Source organism: Oreochromis aureus, linkage group 3 (genome assembly GCF_013358895.1).
Source record: "Oreochromis aureus strain Israel breed Guangdong linkage group 3, ZZ_aureus, whole genome shotgun sequence".
NCBI lineage: Eukaryota > Metazoa > Chordata > Actinopteri > Cichliformes > Cichlidae > Oreochromis > Oreochromis aureus.
The window spans coordinates 101,887,761-101,907,056 of record NC_052944.1 but is presented as its reverse complement, the minus strand read 5'-3'; the positions used below and the strand labels follow the sequence as shown (position 1 = coordinate 101,907,056).

At 40.8% G+C, this 19,296-nt stretch overlaps 2 protein-coding genes across 4 annotated transcripts; both read left to right on the top strand.

Annotated features, from left to right (window-relative positions):
- The first annotated feature begins 294 nt into the window (after positions 1-294).
- On the top strand, positions 295-8,764 carry LOC116316367 (cytochrome P450 2D15-like). Its single transcript, XM_031734928.2, has 10 exons — positions 295-308; positions 5,187-5,377; positions 5,473-5,633; positions 5,764-5,832; positions 5,938-6,042; positions 6,231-6,369; positions 7,952-8,037; positions 8,159-8,260; positions 8,341-8,482; positions 8,577-8,764. Exons 1-10 carry the CDS (start codon positions 295-297, stop codon positions 8,762-8,764), a joined length of 1,197 nt encoding a protein of 398 aa, XP_031590788.2.
- Positions 8,765-10,408: 1,644 nt separating this feature from the next.
- LOC116316378 (cytochrome P450 2J6-like) lies at positions 10,409-17,945 on the top strand. Of its 3 annotated transcripts, none has more exons than XM_039609038.1 (11): positions 10,409-10,630; positions 13,058-13,220; positions 13,634-13,786; positions 13,881-14,041; positions 14,388-14,433; positions 14,626-14,636; positions 14,846-14,984; positions 15,543-15,628; positions 16,976-17,077; positions 17,159-17,300; positions 17,395-17,945. In XM_039609038.1, exons 1-11 carry the CDS (start codon positions 10,469-10,471, stop codon positions 17,580-17,582), a joined length of 1,353 nt encoding a protein of 450 aa, XP_039464972.1. In that variant the 5' UTR covers positions 10,409-10,468; the 3' UTR covers positions 17,583-17,945. The 3 variants fall into 3 exon arrangements, with proteins under 3 accessions (XP_039464972.1, XP_039464971.1, XP_039464973.1); XM_039609037.1 differs by having other exon boundaries at positions 14,388-14,456; positions 14,532-14,636; XM_039609039.1 differs by lacking the exon at positions 10,409-10,630 and adding an exon at positions 10,962-11,072 and having other exon boundaries at positions 14,388-14,456; positions 14,532-14,636.
- Positions 17,946-19,296: the final 1,351 nt, after the last annotated feature.

The following is a 19,296-nucleotide window of genomic DNA, read 5'->3' as shown; positions in this document are numbered from 1 at the left end:
TCAAACTATTACAAATACACAAAGAAAATGGTGATCACAGTTGTGGAGAATCGTGAAATACTCGTGTGAATTGTGTTGTTCTGGATGTTCTTCAGTTTATTTCATATAAAGGATGAATAATGAAGAAAAACATTCTAGAGTTTTGCATTGTTATTGTTAAAAACTGCTCCAGATGTTGCTAAGTCACATTTCCATAACAGATGGTGTCAGATCTTTATGCAGCGTCGGTGAGACGATCAACAACAGATCAGTCAGACAAAACACTCAAGCGGACACTCCTCTGTAGAAGGAAACATGGAGAGTGTGAGGTAACATCAATTTGTATTTCAGGCTGTTTTTATGTAGAACTTCACCACCAATGTAAAAGTTCCGGTTTTAGGAAGATGAAGAGTATTTTCAGGAAGGATGCCGGTCTGCAAGCAGAGCTGGTTGAACTTCTCCTCAGCGCTGAGGTCCAGACTACGTCCTGTGAAACCACGTGATGTAAATCTGCTGCAGTGGCTGTAACTTGCAGTTTCTTCAAAGAGTGCAGAAATGCACATTCACTCCACACCCAAAGGTTTTTCACTGTGATCCTGTCTCGACTTGTGCTATTCCAGCTCCAAACACTGTGTGTGTGTTTCACTCCACCCATCAGTATAGGAATTTGATAGATAAAATACCACACAAACTCAAACATGTTATATAAAACAGTGCAGAGAAATTGGGGGGAGTGAGAAAAACAATCTTGTCGGTATTTGGCTCAGCATTCAAGATTTTTATTTACCATTTGTGTACAGGACCAGCAGTCCATGCACGCTGGAATTCTTGTGCAGAGCTCTCCAGGTCAAGTTACATTTTTAAAAGGTAAAGAAAATCAAAACAGTTAAAAATAAAATAGAAATAAAGTATGGAAGACCACAAGAGCCACGCACACTGAAATAAAGAATTCTCTGCATAAATAATGAATTCAAGAATAAATAAATTCATTTTCGAATTCCACATTAAAACAATGAGTTTCAAAAATGTGTTTTTAAAAACACAATTTAAAATGGCGTTTCCACTCCTCATTTTAAAATCCATTTTCCTTTTCTGTTCACTAACGCGTGATATGCTCATTAATTAACATTTGGATTAGCATCTGGATTAGCAACTTCATTTTAAAAATCATGCTGCAATGCAAATTAGCCACACTGTGGGATGTAAGGAGCTCTCTGATTGGTCAGAGAGCTGGCCACTTTATGTTACGTGCACACTTTAGGTGCCACAGGGGAGAAGAATAACAGTGCTTGTGCCTGGGCATTTTGCTGGGGCCGTCTTTGACCTGAAAATGTCCAGCATATCACGCATATTGAGGGACATTGCCAGTGAGATGGAGCAGAGGGCAGAGACTATTTCGTCGATGTCGAAGAACTCTCATCTTCTGCGCTTGGCTTGGCAAGACGCCCTGTTGACTGTAAAATGTGTTCCATTTAGTCATGTAGATTTAGGCTAATGTCCATTGCTAAAATGTTCAGTACTTAACTAAAGTTTATAATCTTTGCCACATGCTGGCAATCTATAGCAGGAGCTCTAGCTAGCTATTAATGCAGCAAATATACCATGTCAGAACTACCATTGCACAACTTAAAAATAAACTGTAGACAGGCAGATGTCCATGCTGTTTCTGTATATATTATAGCTGTTGTCAGTTTCTTACAACATGACAAACAAAGCTCCGTTAGGGTCTATTCCCTCCTGTCAGCAGTCTTTCCAAGCTATCATCTGGTCTCTGATTGTCAGCTGCCCTTTCGCAGTGGTTACTGAATCACTCCAGAGTACTCAGTTAAAAGGGCTGATAATGGATTGCTTTAGATGGAGAGACTCTTGAGGGATGGCTGTTATGAGGAAAGGCAGCCCAGAAACTTTGCCAGCAGCACACATCGTTGTATGTGTCAACTTTCTGTCACGGCTGGGGCAGCAGTCGTGTAGTGGATGAATGAGGACCCAAAATGCAAGCAAGCAACTGGTGATGAGAGTGACGGAAACCTAAACTGGGAAAAAATAAAGAGCAAATTTGAAATTATCAGGAAACGGGGTGAAAGGCAGAGAGACGCAGACTAACGAATAGGACACCAAGAAACACAGACGAGCCGACAACAAACACAGACCGACACCCACTAAATATGCACACACAAGGTAATCGGGTAATCACACACAGGAGGGAAGAACACCTGATCCTAATACACATGATGACTGGAGGACACAAGCTGAACACAATGACAACAGACAGTGACCTTCAGAATAAAACAGGAAATCTAGAACACAAACCGGACACAAGGGGGGGATACAGAATACCAAAATCAGAGGAAAATAATCATAATAAACATAAAATGCTGGGTCAACGAATTTAGAATTAGAATTAGAATTCAATTTTATTGTCATTGCACATGTCACAGGTACAGGGCAACGAAATGCAGTTTGCATCTATCCAGAAGTGCTTTAGCCGTGATATAGATATATTACAATATATATTAGCAATAATAGAGATGTGTAAGTATATTACAGAAATGGGTCTATTATGGTATGTTATAATGTACACGGTGTGAAGTATGTTATGAATATTCTATAACTATAAGTATGTACAGGCTGTAGTGAGTACAAGCTATGTACAGGCTATGAACAGGATATAAATATGAAATAAAAACTATACAGAAATCTGAGATATACAGCTATACAGAAATGTGAACTATGCAAGTTATAAACAGTTGTAGGATTAAAAATTATTGTATGTACAGAATGATTATTTACACAGAACTATACAGTAGTGCAGTTAGGATAAGTGAGATATGTGGATAATTTCTACAGAGGCTATATAAAGTGCTAGTGGTTGTGAGTGGTGGTTCAGTCCATGTTATTATTGTGTGTTTGAGGGTACAGTTGTCCACTGTGACACTTTCAGTCTTTTACCCAGGCTTAGCTGCCATTTTCCTTCCTTGGTAAGGTTTAGGGATTAGACATCGATCTAGATTATCATTTTAAATTGGGACACATCATCAGGTGTTTCGGCCATTGTCACCATCATCCAAGGAGGCCCTGCCAGGGTTTATCAGGCCCTGGAGTGTGTCACTGGTTTATGTTAAATTGTTATTTCTCTTCTTCTTTCTTCTGTTTAGTTTCCTACAGTTTTTCTATTCACTGCAACTGAGAAATAATCAGAGGTGACTGACTATACTGCAGATATATATGTGATTATAATATATATTATATATATAATAATGATATATATATATACACACACACACACACACACATATATATATATACATACATATATATATATATATATATATATATATATATATCCTTAACTGATTCAAAAGACCAACTTTGCTGACAATGTCCAGTTGTGTAGTTTGGCACTGTTAACACGACGATCCCAAACTAGATTCTGCATGTGTACCATCAGCATGACTCTGTAAAGTGTAATGGTACTAAAAAGGTCTGACTGCAGTACATAGAAGAAGTGGAAAAGAGGGCTTTGCTATCCTACCCTGGAACACCACCAAGCCATTGGTTCAGATATGTGGATGACACCTGGGTGAAAATCAAATCTCAGGACGTACCACAATTCACGGATCACATTAACTCGGTGGACCAACACATCAAATTCACCAGGGAGGATATGAAAAGTGGCAGGTTAGCCTTCTTAGACTGTGAGATTTCCATCAGTAATGGGGGACATCTAAAGGCTGACGTGTACCGTAAACGTACAAATACGGATCAGTATCTAAGGTTTGACTCTCATCATCCACTGGAGCACAAACCAGGTGTCATCAGGACGCTACAACACAGAGCGAACACCATCCCCACTGACACAGTGGCCAGGGAGGCAGAAGAACAGCACATCAAGAAGGCCCTGAGTAAATGTGGTTATCCCAGCTGGACTTTTGTCAAAGCGGGAAAGGCACCTAAAGAAAGCTCCAGCCGATCCAGGAGAGAAGGACAACCGCTGCCCAAGCGAAAACCTGTAGTGTTCCCATATGTGTCAGGAGTATCGGAACAGTTGAGACGCATTTTTTCTAAACACCGGGTCTCTGTGGCTTTTAAACCCCAAAACACGCTGCGTCAAAAACTGGTCCACCCCAAGGATCGGGTCCCCCGACACAAACAGAGTAACATAGTGTACGCTGTTAAGTGCCAGGAGGATTGCCAGGATTTATACATCGGGGAAACCAAACAACCTCTGGTGAAGCGGATGGCACAACACAGAAGAGCTACCTCGTCAGGCCAGGACTCTGCAGTCTATTTACACCTACAGGCCAGTGGACACTCTTTCAACGATGAAGATGTACACATCCTGGACAGGGAAGAACGCTGGTTTGAGTGCGGAGTCAAGGAGGCCATTTACGTGAAAAGGGAAAGACCATCTCTGAATGGAGGAGGGGGCCTAAAGGTACATCTGTCACCATGTTACAATGCTGTGATTGCAGCCATTCCCCAACTCTCTGTGAATGGTACTCATGGCCATTGATCAGTGTTCTTTGATCAGTGTTCTTTGATCAGTGGGTTTTGGTCGGTGATTGTTGATCAATGGTCATGGGAATTTGCATAATTATGATTAAGGAACTGACCTCACAGCCCATTGTTCCTTCAGTGGGCTGGTTTCAGTCATTATGCAAATGTACTGTTTATAAGATTGGGGAAACCTGCAGTCAGCTGAGACTGAAGAAGTCACCTGGATGAGTGACGAAACGTTTCTCCCACAAAACGCTACGGCCATATGAACAGATTCAACTTTTGGAGACCTGCAGTTTATACCTGTCACCCAGCGATTTTCAGTGAATTTTCTCTACATTAACACAATTTAGAGTTCTAGGGCGATCGTGGCTCAAGAGTTGGGAGGTCGCCTTGTAATCGGAAGGCTGCCGGTTTGAGCCCCGGCTTGGACAGTCTCGGTCGTTGTGTCCTTGGGCAAGACACTTCACCCGTTGCCTACTGGTGGTGGTCAGAGGGTTCGGCAGCCTCGCCTCTGTCAGTGTGCCCCAGGGCAGCTGTGGCTACAATGTAGCGTGTGTATCACCAGCGTGTGAATGGGTGGATGACTGGATGTGTAAAGCACTTTGGGGTCCTTAAGGATGAGTAAAGAGCTATACAAATACAGGCCATTTACCATTTTAGAACAGAACAGTGATGATCATCAAATGTTCAAATCGATGATTCCTAAGTTTGTTGTTCCCCTTTTGTGTTGGTGAACTTGTTGTAGGGGTTATTCTGGCAGATTACGGCTCTGGTTGGAGGGAACATCGTCGCTTTGCTTTGATGACTTTGAGGAACTTTGGTTTGGGGAAGAACTCAATGGAGGACAGGATTCATGAAGAGATTACATTCACCGTCAGTACCCTGGAAAAGAGCATTGGTATATCAATTACATAGAATTGTCCATTGTGCTGTTGTTTCTGTTGTTCTTGTGTATTCCTTTGGTTTTTATAACTTACATTACGCCTCCCACAGGTAAAACCATGAGTCCTCAAGTTATGTTTCACAATGCAGCGTCCAACATCATCTGCCAGGTCCTGTTCGCTAGACGCTACGAGTATGACAACGCACTAATCAAAATGATTGTTCAGTGCTTCACTGAGAACTCCAAGATAGCCAATGGCCCGTGGGCTATGGTGAGTAAAACAGCATTCAGGTCTGATAAAATAAAAGAAATTACTTAATTATTGGAAATGCAGCGTCCTGTAACCATCTTCTGTTACAACTGAAGGATAAAGGAAAATAAACGATTGTCCTTCTTTGCAGCTGTACGACTCTTTTCCTTTAATTCGTTACTTACCACTGCCCTTCATGAAAGCCTTCAAGAATGCAGAGGTAACATTTAAAATCCCTTTAATTACATTGAAATACTCTGTGTATTACATCAATAATAAGAAAAGGTCAGTGCTAATACATTCATAGTTACTTGTGTTTTTTTAGACAGTTGAAAATCTTGTAAATGAGTTTATAAGAGAGCACAAGAAGACCCGAGGTCCCGGAGACCCACGGGACTTTGTTGACTGCTATCTGGATGAACTGGAGAAGGTGTGTGTGAAATGAGGAGTTTACTATCCCAGATATTCTAATATAGCAATTGATTACATTTAAAATAATTAGAAGAAATAGATTTTACATTAAGGAGACTACACATATGGCTGTGACCTTTTCACCCTGTAACAACAAAGTTGAATTTCCTTATTTACATACATCTTGAAATCATTCCTCTGATTCAGAGAGGCGATGATAGGTCTTCATTTTCAGAAGACTGGATCTGTCTGTACGCTTTAGACCTTCACTTTGCTGGCGCTGACACAACATCCAACACCCTACTTACTGGATTTCTTTACCTTATGAACTATCCGCACGTACAAGGTAAACCTGCACATTTTCTTTTTTTCTTTCAGTTCAACTTATATTTGTCCATTTAAAATTGGTTGCAATTACCTTTGTGTGCCACATGCCACTTATACAGTGGCTTGCAAAAGTATTCGGCCCCCTTTCCCACATTTTGTCACATTACAGCCACAAACATGAATCAATGTTATTGAAATTCCAGGTGAAAGACCAATACAAAGTGGTGTACACGTGAGAAGTGGAACGAAAATCATACATGATTCCAAACATTTTTTACAAATAAATAACTGCAAAGTGGGGTGTGCGTAATTATTCAGCCCCCTGAGTCAATACTTTGTAGAAACACCTTTTGCTGCAGTTACAGCTGCCAGTCTTTTAGGGTATGTCTCTACCAGATTTGCACATCTACGGACTGAAAGTCTTGCCCATTGTTCTTTGCAAAACAGCTCCAGCTCAGTCAGATTAGATGGACAGCGTTTGTGAACAGCAGTTTTCAGATCTTGCCACAGATTCTCGATTGGATTTAGATCTGGACTTTGACTGGGCCATTCTAACACATGGATATGATGCTGCCACCACCATATTTGACAGTGGGGATGGTGTGTTCAGAGTGATGTGCAGCGTTAGTTTTCCGCCACACATAGCGTTTTGCATTTTGGCCAAAAAGTTCCATTTTGGTCTCATCTGACCAGAGCACCTTCTTCCACATGTTTGCTGTGTCCCCCACATGGCTAGTGGCAAACTGCAAACGTGACTTCTTATGGTTTTCTGTTAACAATGGCTTTCTTCTTGCCACTCTTCCATAAAGGCCAACTTTGTGCAGTGCACGACTAATAGTTGTCCTATGGACAGATTCCCCCACCTGAGCTGTAGATCTCTGCAGCTCGTCCAGAGTCACCATGGGCCTCTTGGCTGCATTTCTGATCAGCGCTCTCCTTGTTCGGCCTGTGAGTTTTGGTGGACGGCCTTGTCTTGGTAGGTTTACAGTTGTGCCATACTCCTTCCATTTCTGAATGATCGCTTGAACAGTGCTCCGTGGGATGTTCAAGGCTTGGGAAATCTTTTTGTAGCCTAAGCCTGCTTTAAATTTCTCAATAACTTTATCCCTGACCTGTCTGGTGTGTTCTTTGGACTTCATGGTGTTGTTGCTCCCAATATTCTCTTAGACAACCTCTGAGGCCGTCACAGAGCAGCTGTATTTGTACTGACATTAGATTACACACAGGTGCGCTCAGACCAAAGGGGCTGAATAATTACACACAAACCACTTTGCAGTTATTTATTTGTAAAACTTGTTTGGACTCATGTATGATTTTCGTTCCACTTCTCACGTGTACACCACTTTGTATTGGTCTTTCACGTGGAATTCCAATAACATTGATTCATGTTTGTGGCTGTAATGTGACAAAATGTGGGAAAGTTTGAGGGAGCCGAATACTTTTGCAAGCCACTGTATGCTGTAGACTATGACAATTAATGGAAAGCAAATATTTTCAGCCAATTGCTAATTCACTGAATATATTTGGTATAATGTTGTTCTGTATCATTGCTTGTGGTGGCTGCAGTGTGTAGATGGTAATGTGTTGTCCTGCTCTGGCAGAACGGTGTCAGTGGGAGATAGACCGAGTGTTGGAAGGGAAAGACCGGGTCAGTTTTGAGGACAGACACCATATGCCCTATGTGCAGGTGCCATACAGGAAAGTTTTATTTACTATTGAACTTATTTTTAAGGTGCCCACCTGGTTCTGGGTGCACACATACATTCTGCTCCAAGCCAAAGCTTGAGAAATGTCTTGTCTTCATCCAGGCTGTGATTCACGAGATACAGAGAGTTGCCAACACTGTTCCTCTCAGTGTCTTCCACTGCACCACTAAAGACACAGAGCTGATGGGCTATTCCATTCCCAAGGTAAGGGCCAGCTGGTTAAATGGGTAGAGCAATAAAGCGACGAGCATCCTTAATGGTTTTGAGGTTGATTTCGTCCTCAGGGAACAATGATCATCGAGAATCTGACCTCAGTGCTCAGCGAGGAGGGACAGTGGAAATTCCGTCATGAATTCAACCCTGAAAACTTCCTTGATGACAAAGGAGAGTTTGTTAAACCAGAGGCCTTCATGCCTTTCTCTGCAGGTAGATGAGCATAAACACACTGAGTAACAGCACAGACATGGCCAGTTCAACTAATGTGTTTTTGATAATTTTGCGGTCTTTTTCGATGCCTCAGGTCCTCGGGTGTGTCTCGGGGAGGGTCTGGCTCGTATGGAGCTCTTCCTCATGATGGTGACTCTGCTGAGGAAGTTCAAGTTCATCTGGCCCGAGGACGCAGGAGAACCAGACTTCACTCCAGTCTACGGGGTCACTCTGACTCCCAAACCTTACCGCATGAAGAACCAACTCAGAACGCCACAGTGAGGCGGTGTGCAGATGGACATTAACTAGCAGTTAGTCCTAGTTGGAGGTTATCTGGGAAACTTTTATCCATTTCTTATTTCTACTGCATTGGTGAAATATGAAATAAACGTATGAAACTCACATTTGTTTTGTATATTTCACACGTTCCGCAGTTTGAATCAGGTTTTATTTTCAAGCTGTTCTTTATTTGTTAGCTCATGACTCCATAAATTAAAGATTGTTTCTGGCCCAACAAAACTTCAAACAAACATTTCACCTCAATCATTTTCTTAATGAAAAGCCAAATCAAATGTAACTAAGTTGTTTTTAAGCTTGGTCTATTTACAACAATATAACTGAGCTCTTGTCAGTTATAAGTCCTAGACCTTCTCACTGTGCCATAAAAGCTGATGATCATTAAAGGCCTCCAAACATTTCGCAAAGAATCTCTTAAAACTCAATATCAGACGCAAGATTATAAAATGATTATTTCAGACGTGAAACCTTGAACTCTCATTGAATCTACTGAAACCCTTATTTAAGAAATGCACATCCTCAACTTGATCCAGCTGCATCTCTTGGATTCTTAGACTTGCAACCTTTTACAGCCACGCTTTAGCGATAAAGTCCTCCCTGCAGTGCAGCACTTGCAAACATTAACAAGTTTCCTTTAGTCTTGATGTGATGGACTTCAGTAACTCTGCTACCCTTAATGTTTCCATAATGCTAGCAGCATTAGCAAGAGCAGCTAGGTGAGGATTTTGTTGCAAAGCAACTGTAATGTTTACCATTGCTCTGACTCATCTACCTTACAAAATCCTTGCAATAAAATGAGTTGGTTGCTCAGCAGCAGCTGGCCCTGTGCTACTTAGCTGATTACATAACGTGCTGTCTGTATAGAGTTCAGCACCTGTACAGCTCAATGAACCAACAGGCCTTTTACTCACACAAATGCAGTGTTTTCTTTTGTTCATTCAACATTTGTTCTTTATTACTTTGAAAACAGCAGACTGATATTTTAAAGCCATTAGAGTGATGATTGTACATGGATGCATTTTCATTTTATGATTGTTGTTCCATATCACAGCTTTGCAATCATTGTTGCCAGTGCTACATAAGAACCACACGTATGTTACAAATGTATAAAACACAGAATCAGGTCTTTTTATCTAAATCTTGTTTGCGCTTTGTCTCTTTGTATCTGAATATCAAAGTTTATTTAGTTTCTGATCTTATGTGAGGCTTTCTGCTGTTTGAGCATGTTCAGCTCGGTTTTTACCTGGAAATTCTGACTCCTTCACTCTTTTCTTTCAGATCAAGTCACAGCAAATTCTTGTAGATTAGTCAGTTTACCCAGTGTACTTCCACTTTCTTCTTCACATAGAAATGAGGACATTCGTATTGAAATTTGTTTTATAAACAATGGAAGAAAATGAAACACAGAAAATTGCCTGGCACTATGTGATATTTAAGGAAATCTGATACCGCTGTACAGTAGCCTGTCACTATTACGCTAAATGTGGTGGAGCAATGTGCTCTGTCTTTATCACGCTGTGTTTCACCTTTCACACAAATCTCAAGGTGTGTAGCTAGAAGAGGGCTGAGCTACATATTTAAATGTGGGTCTGCCAGCTACTCCTCTCATTTCAAGTCAATGCTGTGGAAGAGAGCCAAAGATCAGTAATAACTAATACTTTTTCACAGTGCAGTCCAAATCATCTCACCATGTTAGTTTCAATTGCACTGCTATGCCTCTGCCTTTTATTTCTTATTCTTCAACTCAAATCCAAGAGGCCGAAGAACTTCCCACCGGGACCCCCAGTCCTTCCCCTGGTGGGGAACACTTTGCAGTTGAGTTTGGAGAACCCCTTACAGGACTTTGAGAGGGTAAGAAAAAATGTTCAATAAAATAAAAATTTCTATAATATTTTTTATCCTATTGATGGATTGTTAGTTCTAAATGGGTCTAAATGTTCAGATACTAAAACATTAGTGTGCTTTTCCTGACTGTGCTGTCGAAGACAAAACCAATGCTTGTGGCTGTAAAAGGAAACACTTTTAAAATTCAAAGTTCTTACTAGAGATGGACCGATCGGTCCGATACTGACCTAAATTACTGGATCAGATATCGGTGAGAAATAAAAAATGTAATCCGATCCATTAAATATAAAAAAAAAAAAAAACCACCTCAGAAAACTTGCGACATGGCGTAACTCGGCTCATAACAGTAGCGTCACCTGATAGAGCGGCTGCGTGTATTTGTAGCCTCGCTACCAAACCAGCTTTTCATCTCCGAGGAAGTTATCCCAGAGAAAAGTAAAGCAAGTGTGTAAGTTCATCTCTGAATGTTTGTAAAGCATTCCCATGTTGAGCTTAACGACCGATATATGGAGCGACTGCCCCTACCTCCCTCCCTTCCTGCTGCTACTTCAATCGTGAAACTGCTTAATGATCAGCTGTTCGGCTTTTCTGTCGCGAGTCCGTCTCTCTTCTTTGTTTTTGGCCCACTTTGCACCAGAAAGAGGAAACCAGCGGCTGAGCAACAGCAGCACGTTTAAGCTTGATAAGCTGTTGTTAGAATTTATTTAATATTACTTTCTAGACCAGGATCCTTTTCTATACAGCTGACGGCTGGTAACTGTGCAGGGGCGGATCTAGCAAAGTTTAGCCAGGGGGGCCGATAGGGCATTAACAGGGAAAAGGGGGCACAAAGACATACTTTTCTTTCTTATTATCATTTAAAATGTCTAGCTTTTAATAAATAATTATCTGAATCTTACACCCAAAGTTTTAATCTGATGTAAAATATATAGAAGTCCATTACTGTATATAGTAATTGTTAAGTCTAATATACCCTAGTAAGCTATAGTACTTTTTCCTTTGGGAAAGTACCATCTGTGCAGCCTGCAGTTGTGTTGAAGAAAGATGTTGAATCTATTTAATTATTCTTGAAAAATAATTTATTTCTGTGCATATTTTTCACCCTGCATCAAATTAAAGTTAATTACATCGATTAAGCATCATGAGGTGGAGGGTGGGGGGTGGTTTTTTTTTTTTTTTTTTTTTTTTTTTTTGCTGGGAGTTTGCAACCCTGTTAGTTAGGTTGCTTAATATTTCAGCTAAGTACTCTTTAAAATACCAGAATAGGGAGGATAGACTAGGTTTACGTTTATTAGATTGATCAGTGTTGCTGAACTATGAAATATTTTGGGTGCAGTGTATTTTTTTACACACAGGTATAACAGAATAGCTTTAGTGTTGTTGTTTATTTAAACTTGAGTATGAACTTATACAAAATGCAGCAAGATATTAAAAAAAACTGTTTTATTGATTAAAAAACACACTATATCGGATTCATATCGGTATCGGCAGATATCCAAATTTATGATATCGGTATCGGTATCGGACATAAAAAAGTGGTATCGTGCCATCTCTAGTTCTTACACTATAGTGAGCTCCTTATGTGATTACAAGATAGTTTAGCATAGTTTAAACCCCCTGCAACCATCACTGTATATAGATCAATCTTCAGCTTATCGTTTAAGAAATGTCATGTGACAGTGCTACATGAGAAAAGAACCACATGCATCTCTACAAATGAGACACACTCTGCTCCGTTTTTAAAACTGACCAACATCAAATGTGAGTGAAACACTGAAATCCTTTGGTCTCATCACTGCTAACGTTTGCTTATACTGCATTCGTTTTTTGTTTCCCTGCAGGTCATCAAACTACAGAGACAAATGTGTCTTTAACAAATGCATATGGTATGCTCTGCAAGCGTAAAGTAATATTTACTAATATGTGCAGTGTGTAATGCGTGCTTCTATCCACACACAAATACAAAGCAATTTTACACCAGGTCAAACTATTTTACAAATGTGTTTGCCCAGACCTGAATAAATACAGATGTATATTAACTGATTTATAACTTCATTTATTAATTCCAGCTTCAGGAATTGGACAACGCTCTCCTTCAGAAAGCTGTTTGTGCATACACATATTTCTAAAACTACACGTTGCTTCACTCCCACTTGCTTAGAAAACATGAAATGCACGTGCACGAATCATCTGATCAGTCACGTGGTCAGGTGGAGTCTTGAGACAAATTTCACGCTGCCAACTTTGCACAGATCCACAAATGCAAGCTGCGTTCATGTCCCACTGTAAACACGTGGGCTTCCTCTGTATGCCTCCATGAAATGTTCAGGATTAGTGCATTTGATGCTTATTTCTCTCCACAGAAAACAACACATAACTGAAATTACTGGACAAAAATTTCAAAATCTGATATGTCATTTTGTTCCCTCCCAGCTGAGGAAGTCTTATGGAGATGTCTACAGTATTTTCATCGGCCGTAAACCAGCTGTAGTCATCAATGGGCTGAAGGCCGTAAAGGAGGCGATGGTGACTAAGGCTGTTGATTTTGCTGGACGACCCCAAGACTTGTTTGTTAATGATTTCACCAAGAGTAAAGGTAGAAGAGACGTTATCTATCACATGATACGTTGTGTTCACACACATTTTACCATCAGTTCCTAAAACAAAAAATTAAATAAAACAAAACAAACAAAAAATCCAGTAATACATGAGCATATACTAGATTCTGTGGCTTAAAGTTTTAGTGTATTATTATTTACTGCATGCATGAGGGAAAACACCCAGTTTGAGATAAGCATGCTGGGACAACATGGGTTAGGAAATTCACCTTTTGCTGGTATCTCTTTGTAGAATACTCCTCTTCATCACAACGGTGCAGCACACATGCTGGACCATGTGAACAATCCATGTAAACAGAGTTCTATTAATGAATGTGGAACATAATAAAAGATGACACAGTCCAGAAAGTAAATGATCTCATTTCCCTTTGTGCTGATAAATCTGTTTTAGGAGTAATTTTGGTCGATTATGGCTCTAATTGGAGGGAACATCGTCGCTTTTCTTTGATGACTTTGAGGAACTTTGGTCTGGGGAAGAACTCGATGGAGGACAGGATTCATGAAGAGATAAAATACATCGTTAGAACCTTGGAAGACAGTGTTGGTAGGTCCGTCTGTGACCACAACGACATTGCATTCGCTGTTGTTTACTTTGCATTCTTGTAAAATTTTGTTCTGTTGAATAATCTCTTCTACAGGTAAAACCATGAGTCCTCAAGTTATGTTTCACAATGCGGCTTCCAACATCATCTGCCAGGTCCTGTTTTCTACACGCTACGAGTATGATGATGCGCTAATCAAACAGATTGTTCAGTGCTTCACTGAGAATATCAAGATGGCCAATGGACCGTGGGCTATGGTGAGGAAAAGCATGTTTCCCATGTAATAGTACTTACTTAGGAATCCTGTCATGGCTGAAGTTTTATGGCGACAATTCCACTGATAACAAAACTAAGCTCTGTGTGTACACATTTATACATTTATGTCTGTGAAGGTTCTCAGTCATCCAGGTCATCGTAGTCAAAGGAGTTTGCAAAGAAAAAGCGTCTGGACTTCTTTAAGTTGCTTGATACATTTACTATAGTCACCGTGTACCTTTGGTATGTTTGCACGCTAACCTTAGAAGTAGCACTGAACAAAAGAAAAAAACGTGATTTCCCCCCCACACACACAATCCCATTTAACTCTCGTATCTTTCGTTTCAGCTCTATGACACTTTCCCCATAATTCGTAACCTGCCACTGCCCTTCCAAAAGGCCTTTGAGAATATAGAGGTAATTCAATTTTCACTTTACCAGCAGGAAGAAGTAAATTTGTTCAAACTGTCAGTGACTACTTTTTCTTTTTAGACTTTAAAGAAAATTGCAATTGGTTTGATCAATGAGCACAAGAAGACCAGAGTACCTGGAGAGCCACGAGATTTTATTGACTGCTATCTGGATGAACTGGAGAAGGTGAGTGAGTGTGAAAAGAATCACATCTCCTCTATTTTCAGTATACAAAATATAAAAATGATTTGAGTTTATTCAACCTGCACTTTTGCAAAAGGAGATATTTGAATAGTTTTAGTTCACAAGATGGTTAAAAATGTTTAAAATTATTTTGTTTTAAATGTAAAGAGCTGAAGGCATTTCTATCATATTCATTATTTCCCTCTTTTTAGCGAAGCAATGATGGGTCTTCATTCTCAGAGGAGAAGCTCATTATGAATGCTTTAGATCTTCACCTTGCTGGGACTGACACCACCTCCAACACCCTCCTTACTGCTTTCCTTTACCTTATGAACTACCCACACATACAAGGTAAACCTGCACCAGTGTGTGAATGGGTGGATGACTGAATGTGTAAAGCACTTTGGGGTCCTAAGGGACTAGTAAAGCGCTATACAAATACAGGCCATTGACCATTTTACCATGTAAATAAGACATATTATGGTTATTTGTCATTGGTGTCTGTGGTCCTGCTCGAGGTTTTCCAGGTGTTCACTTGTACTTTAACCTTCACATTATACAATCTAGCCTGAGCCACACCCGAGCAGCAAAAGGGGCCATGCCCGTCCCACATGTTCACGACTTTTAGCTGTGTGGCTTTTGTTACACAGTTACACGAACAACCATTATTACTATGACCCAGCATTCTATATTCTATATGCTCGTTATATTAACTTAACATAGGAGAGACAAACTTAACTGAATTCATCTCATATTAAAGGTTGAAGACAAATTGAATGAATGCAGAAGGTTCCATCTCTTCAGGCCTAATGCTGTAGTGTTACATTACTTGCGTGTAGTCTGCCTTCGTCTCACCTACAGATATCTGAAATGTGGAATTTAATGTGTGGTGTTATCCCTCCTGCACAGAAAGATGTCAGCAGGAGATAGACGACGTGTTGGGAGGGAAGTATCGGGCCAGTTTTGAGGACAGACACAAGATGCCTTACACACAGGTACTGTGTATCAGACAGATTTCTACTTATAATTGCCTTTTTATATGGCAGGCATTGTTAAACAGAATAGCAAGTCCTACAGGTAATCATAAAAAGAGAACACACAAATGCACAATAAGACAATGGCTCCAGGACAAGCAGTAGGTGGAAAACAGAATAAATATCAGCCTGAATCTCCTCATTTCTCAAAACAGTTTATGTTGGTTTATATTGGCAACAGACCCAAAAACTCAGACCAGTTTTGGTCATCATTAATAACATTAGGTGATGCATTTAAACAGCTTCTTTTCAGGAAATCCACCCAACCGTGGAGCCTCCATTGTTGTAGAAAGAACTGGTTTGACTGGAACTGGTCTACTCATAATAAAAAGAGCGTTTCATGTCGAAATCATATTGCAGAATCATCATGACCTTTTTCCACACTGTGAACTATGATGTTTGAACGTTTTCATTAGACATGAAACACAAACGTGTTTTACCTTAATGCATAAAATCCAGTAAGGCTGCTGTGTGATGACGTTGACAAAGGAGTTTTATGTTTCCACATCAGGTAACTGTTTATTTAAAGCAGAACATTAGACTGATGGTCCACAGCAGTGTCAGCTAGCAGGGAGAGTAACCTCTCTGTCGTCGTGCGCTGTCACAAACATTGAGTGTCAGGTTCATGCTCCAGAATATTTAGAAAGTCTAACATGGTAAATGGGCTAGTTCTTATATAGCGTGGAGCACCACATGCCACATCCACCCTTTCACACTTTTTCCTATTGTTTTACGTGCTTTCTCATTAACATTCACACAAACTGCTCTACCTGCTGAGCCACAGGAAACCCACTGATTTTATAAGAAACATACGCGCTCAGCCAACAGGGTCATGTTCGCCTACTTTGAAAGAATTATATTGTAATTTAAAAGCTTGTTTTGCATAATGTCCTGGTTACAGACTGCAGTTAGGAAGTACCAGGAAAGGTAGGAAGGATGTTAGGAACACCCTTTCCCTAACAAACCCCTGGCTTACAAACACAATAAAATGCAGCTCTGGCTGCATGGAGGGCTTGCACATCTGAACATGTGGGTTACACCTAACAATCATGTGATGGCAGGAGTGTTTCATCACATGACTGTGAAGATTAGATAGGATTGGATTTCCTGGCACTGCCAAAGGCATGTGATAGTCCACGTGACCCTGTTACATCAGCTGAAATGATCTCATCAATACTGCATCCTGTCTGTGGCTTATAGGGAGGTCCCCACGTCTGCAGCCTCAAATTTCTGTTGTGTTTTTATGTCAAAGTACTTAAAAATTGCTCAGAGTCAGATAAGCACAGAAAATGTCTTGTCTTCATCCAGGCTGTGATTCACGAGATACAGAGAGTTGCCAACACTGTTCCTCTCAGTGTCTTCCACTGCACCACTAAAGACACAGAGCTGATGGGCTATTCCATTCCCAAGGTAAGGGCCAGCTGGTTAAATAGGTAGAGGCAATAAAGTGACGAGCATCCTTAATGGTTTTGAGGTTGATTTCGTCCTCAGGGAACAATGATCATCGAGAATCTGACCTCAGTGCTCAGCGAGGAGGGACAGTGGAAATTCCCTCATGAATTCAACCCTGAAAACTTCCTTGATGACAAAGGAGAGTTTGTTAAACCAGAGGCCTTCATGCCTTTCTCTGCAGGTAGATGAGCATAAACACACTGAGTAACAGCACAGACATGGGCAGTTCAACTAATGTGTTTTTGATAATTTTGCGGTCTTTTTCGATGCCTCAGGTCCTCGGGTGTGTCTCGGGGAGGGTCTGGCTCGTATGGAGCTCTTCCTCATGATGGTGACTCTGCTGAGGAAGTTCAAGTTCATCTGGCCCGAGGACGCAGGAGAACCAGACTTCACTCCAGTCTTTGGAGCCACTTTGACTCCCAGCCCTTATCGCATGAAGGTCCAACTCAGGACCGCGCACTGAAGTGGCGTGCACAGGTGGAAGATGCAGAAAGAAAAAGTGCCACTTTGTTTTGAAAACCTATTTAATTAGGAATGCTGTACTTTTGCAGTAGTTTCAATAGCTTTAACTGGTTCTACTGGGAAAATTCCCCTGAGATGTTTTTAACATAATGATTCTCAAACTGTGGGACATGGAGCCTCTGCAGGTGGGGCGTGGATGACGAGGGGAATGATGAGAAAAAAGATAAGTTGATTAGTATCTGTTGAGTGGTATTTATTGAAACTCAGCTGATTAGATGAAAATGGTGGTGGAGTGAGACGTGCTTTGGGCTTCTGTCTAGTGTATTAAAACACTAGACAGTCTCTAATAAATATGCCAAACTCATACTTGTCTTAATCCTTTTTAAATCACTTTTGCAAACATTTTGCTTTGGAGCTCCTTGATATTAGATATTATTCATAACTCTTGACTTACTCTGAGTCAGTATAAATGGAAGCATCACTGAGGCTACGAACAACTCCGAATGCTACAGTCACTTACATTATTCCTCTTTCCATTAAAAAGGTGCAACTCTAAAAACACTTTAAAAAACAATGAATGATAACCAACAGCAGGTGATGGAGGTATGCTTTGGAGACCTGTCATCAAAGCATGCAAATTAAATGTGTACCAGCTGCTGCAGCATGGGTGCTATTGTTGTTGTTGTTGTTGTTAAGTGTGTGCAACAGTGTTGTCACAGCAAAACGTTGTCCTTTAGACGTCTCATGTAGCAGAAAAAATGAGTGAAACTTTTCTCCTTTGGCCTTACTGTCTTTGAACAGGTTTTGTCAACACAACCACTCAAGATGTGTCGAAAACTTTACACACGAGGGGAACACACCAGTCTTCTGTCTTTTGTTTACTAGCACAAGTTAAAAAGAAATAATCATGTCACTGTGCGACTGACCGTCAGAGCCAGACTTTGGCCGTTTAGCACAACTGTTACTGTTCAAAAAACAGTTTGAAGTAATAACGTAAAATACATTTATTACAGTCATTCCTTGAACTGCACTGTGGCCGCTAAAGTGATTCTTCTTCAGTTTTCAAGATGGCGCCAGTGTTCACGGCGGGCCGTCTCTTCGACTTCTGTTTGCTGTTCGTTATTTGTTCTTTTTTGTGTTGTCCTGGTGTCTACACGCTTTTCACATATGATCGTCAAACTCTTCTGAATCTTAGGCCTTTGCATCACCAAACACCTGATCTGAAGTGGAATTCAGAAAATTTACCCTCGCTACCTACGCCGCTTACCTTTTTCTCCTCCACACAAGAAGCGATCTAGGAGACGGGGTAAACGAGGTGTTCTCCGTGTTCGCATCAAGGCTTTTCGAAATCCTCATAATGTGGCTACTTGCAGTGCTTTCATGGACACCCTACCACCTTCCCGTGCTCACTGGGATCACTCAAGCCACAGATTGTTCTGTCATCGCTGGATTCGCCCTGTTGGACCTCATGCTCCCGTGGACCTGCCAGCTGAGCCTCCACCCTTTCGGAGTTGGGTACGGTCTTCCAGAGCCGGTGTGAACCACAGCAACCTTCGCCACCTGAGATATGTTCCAGCCAGCAAAAATGTGACCCCCCCCCCTCCAGATGGCCCTGCTAAACACAAGATCACTGGCAAATAAAACTTTTGTCCTAAACGACTTTTTTCTCTCATCGGCGTTGGATTACTTTTTCCTGACGGAAACCTGGCTTCATC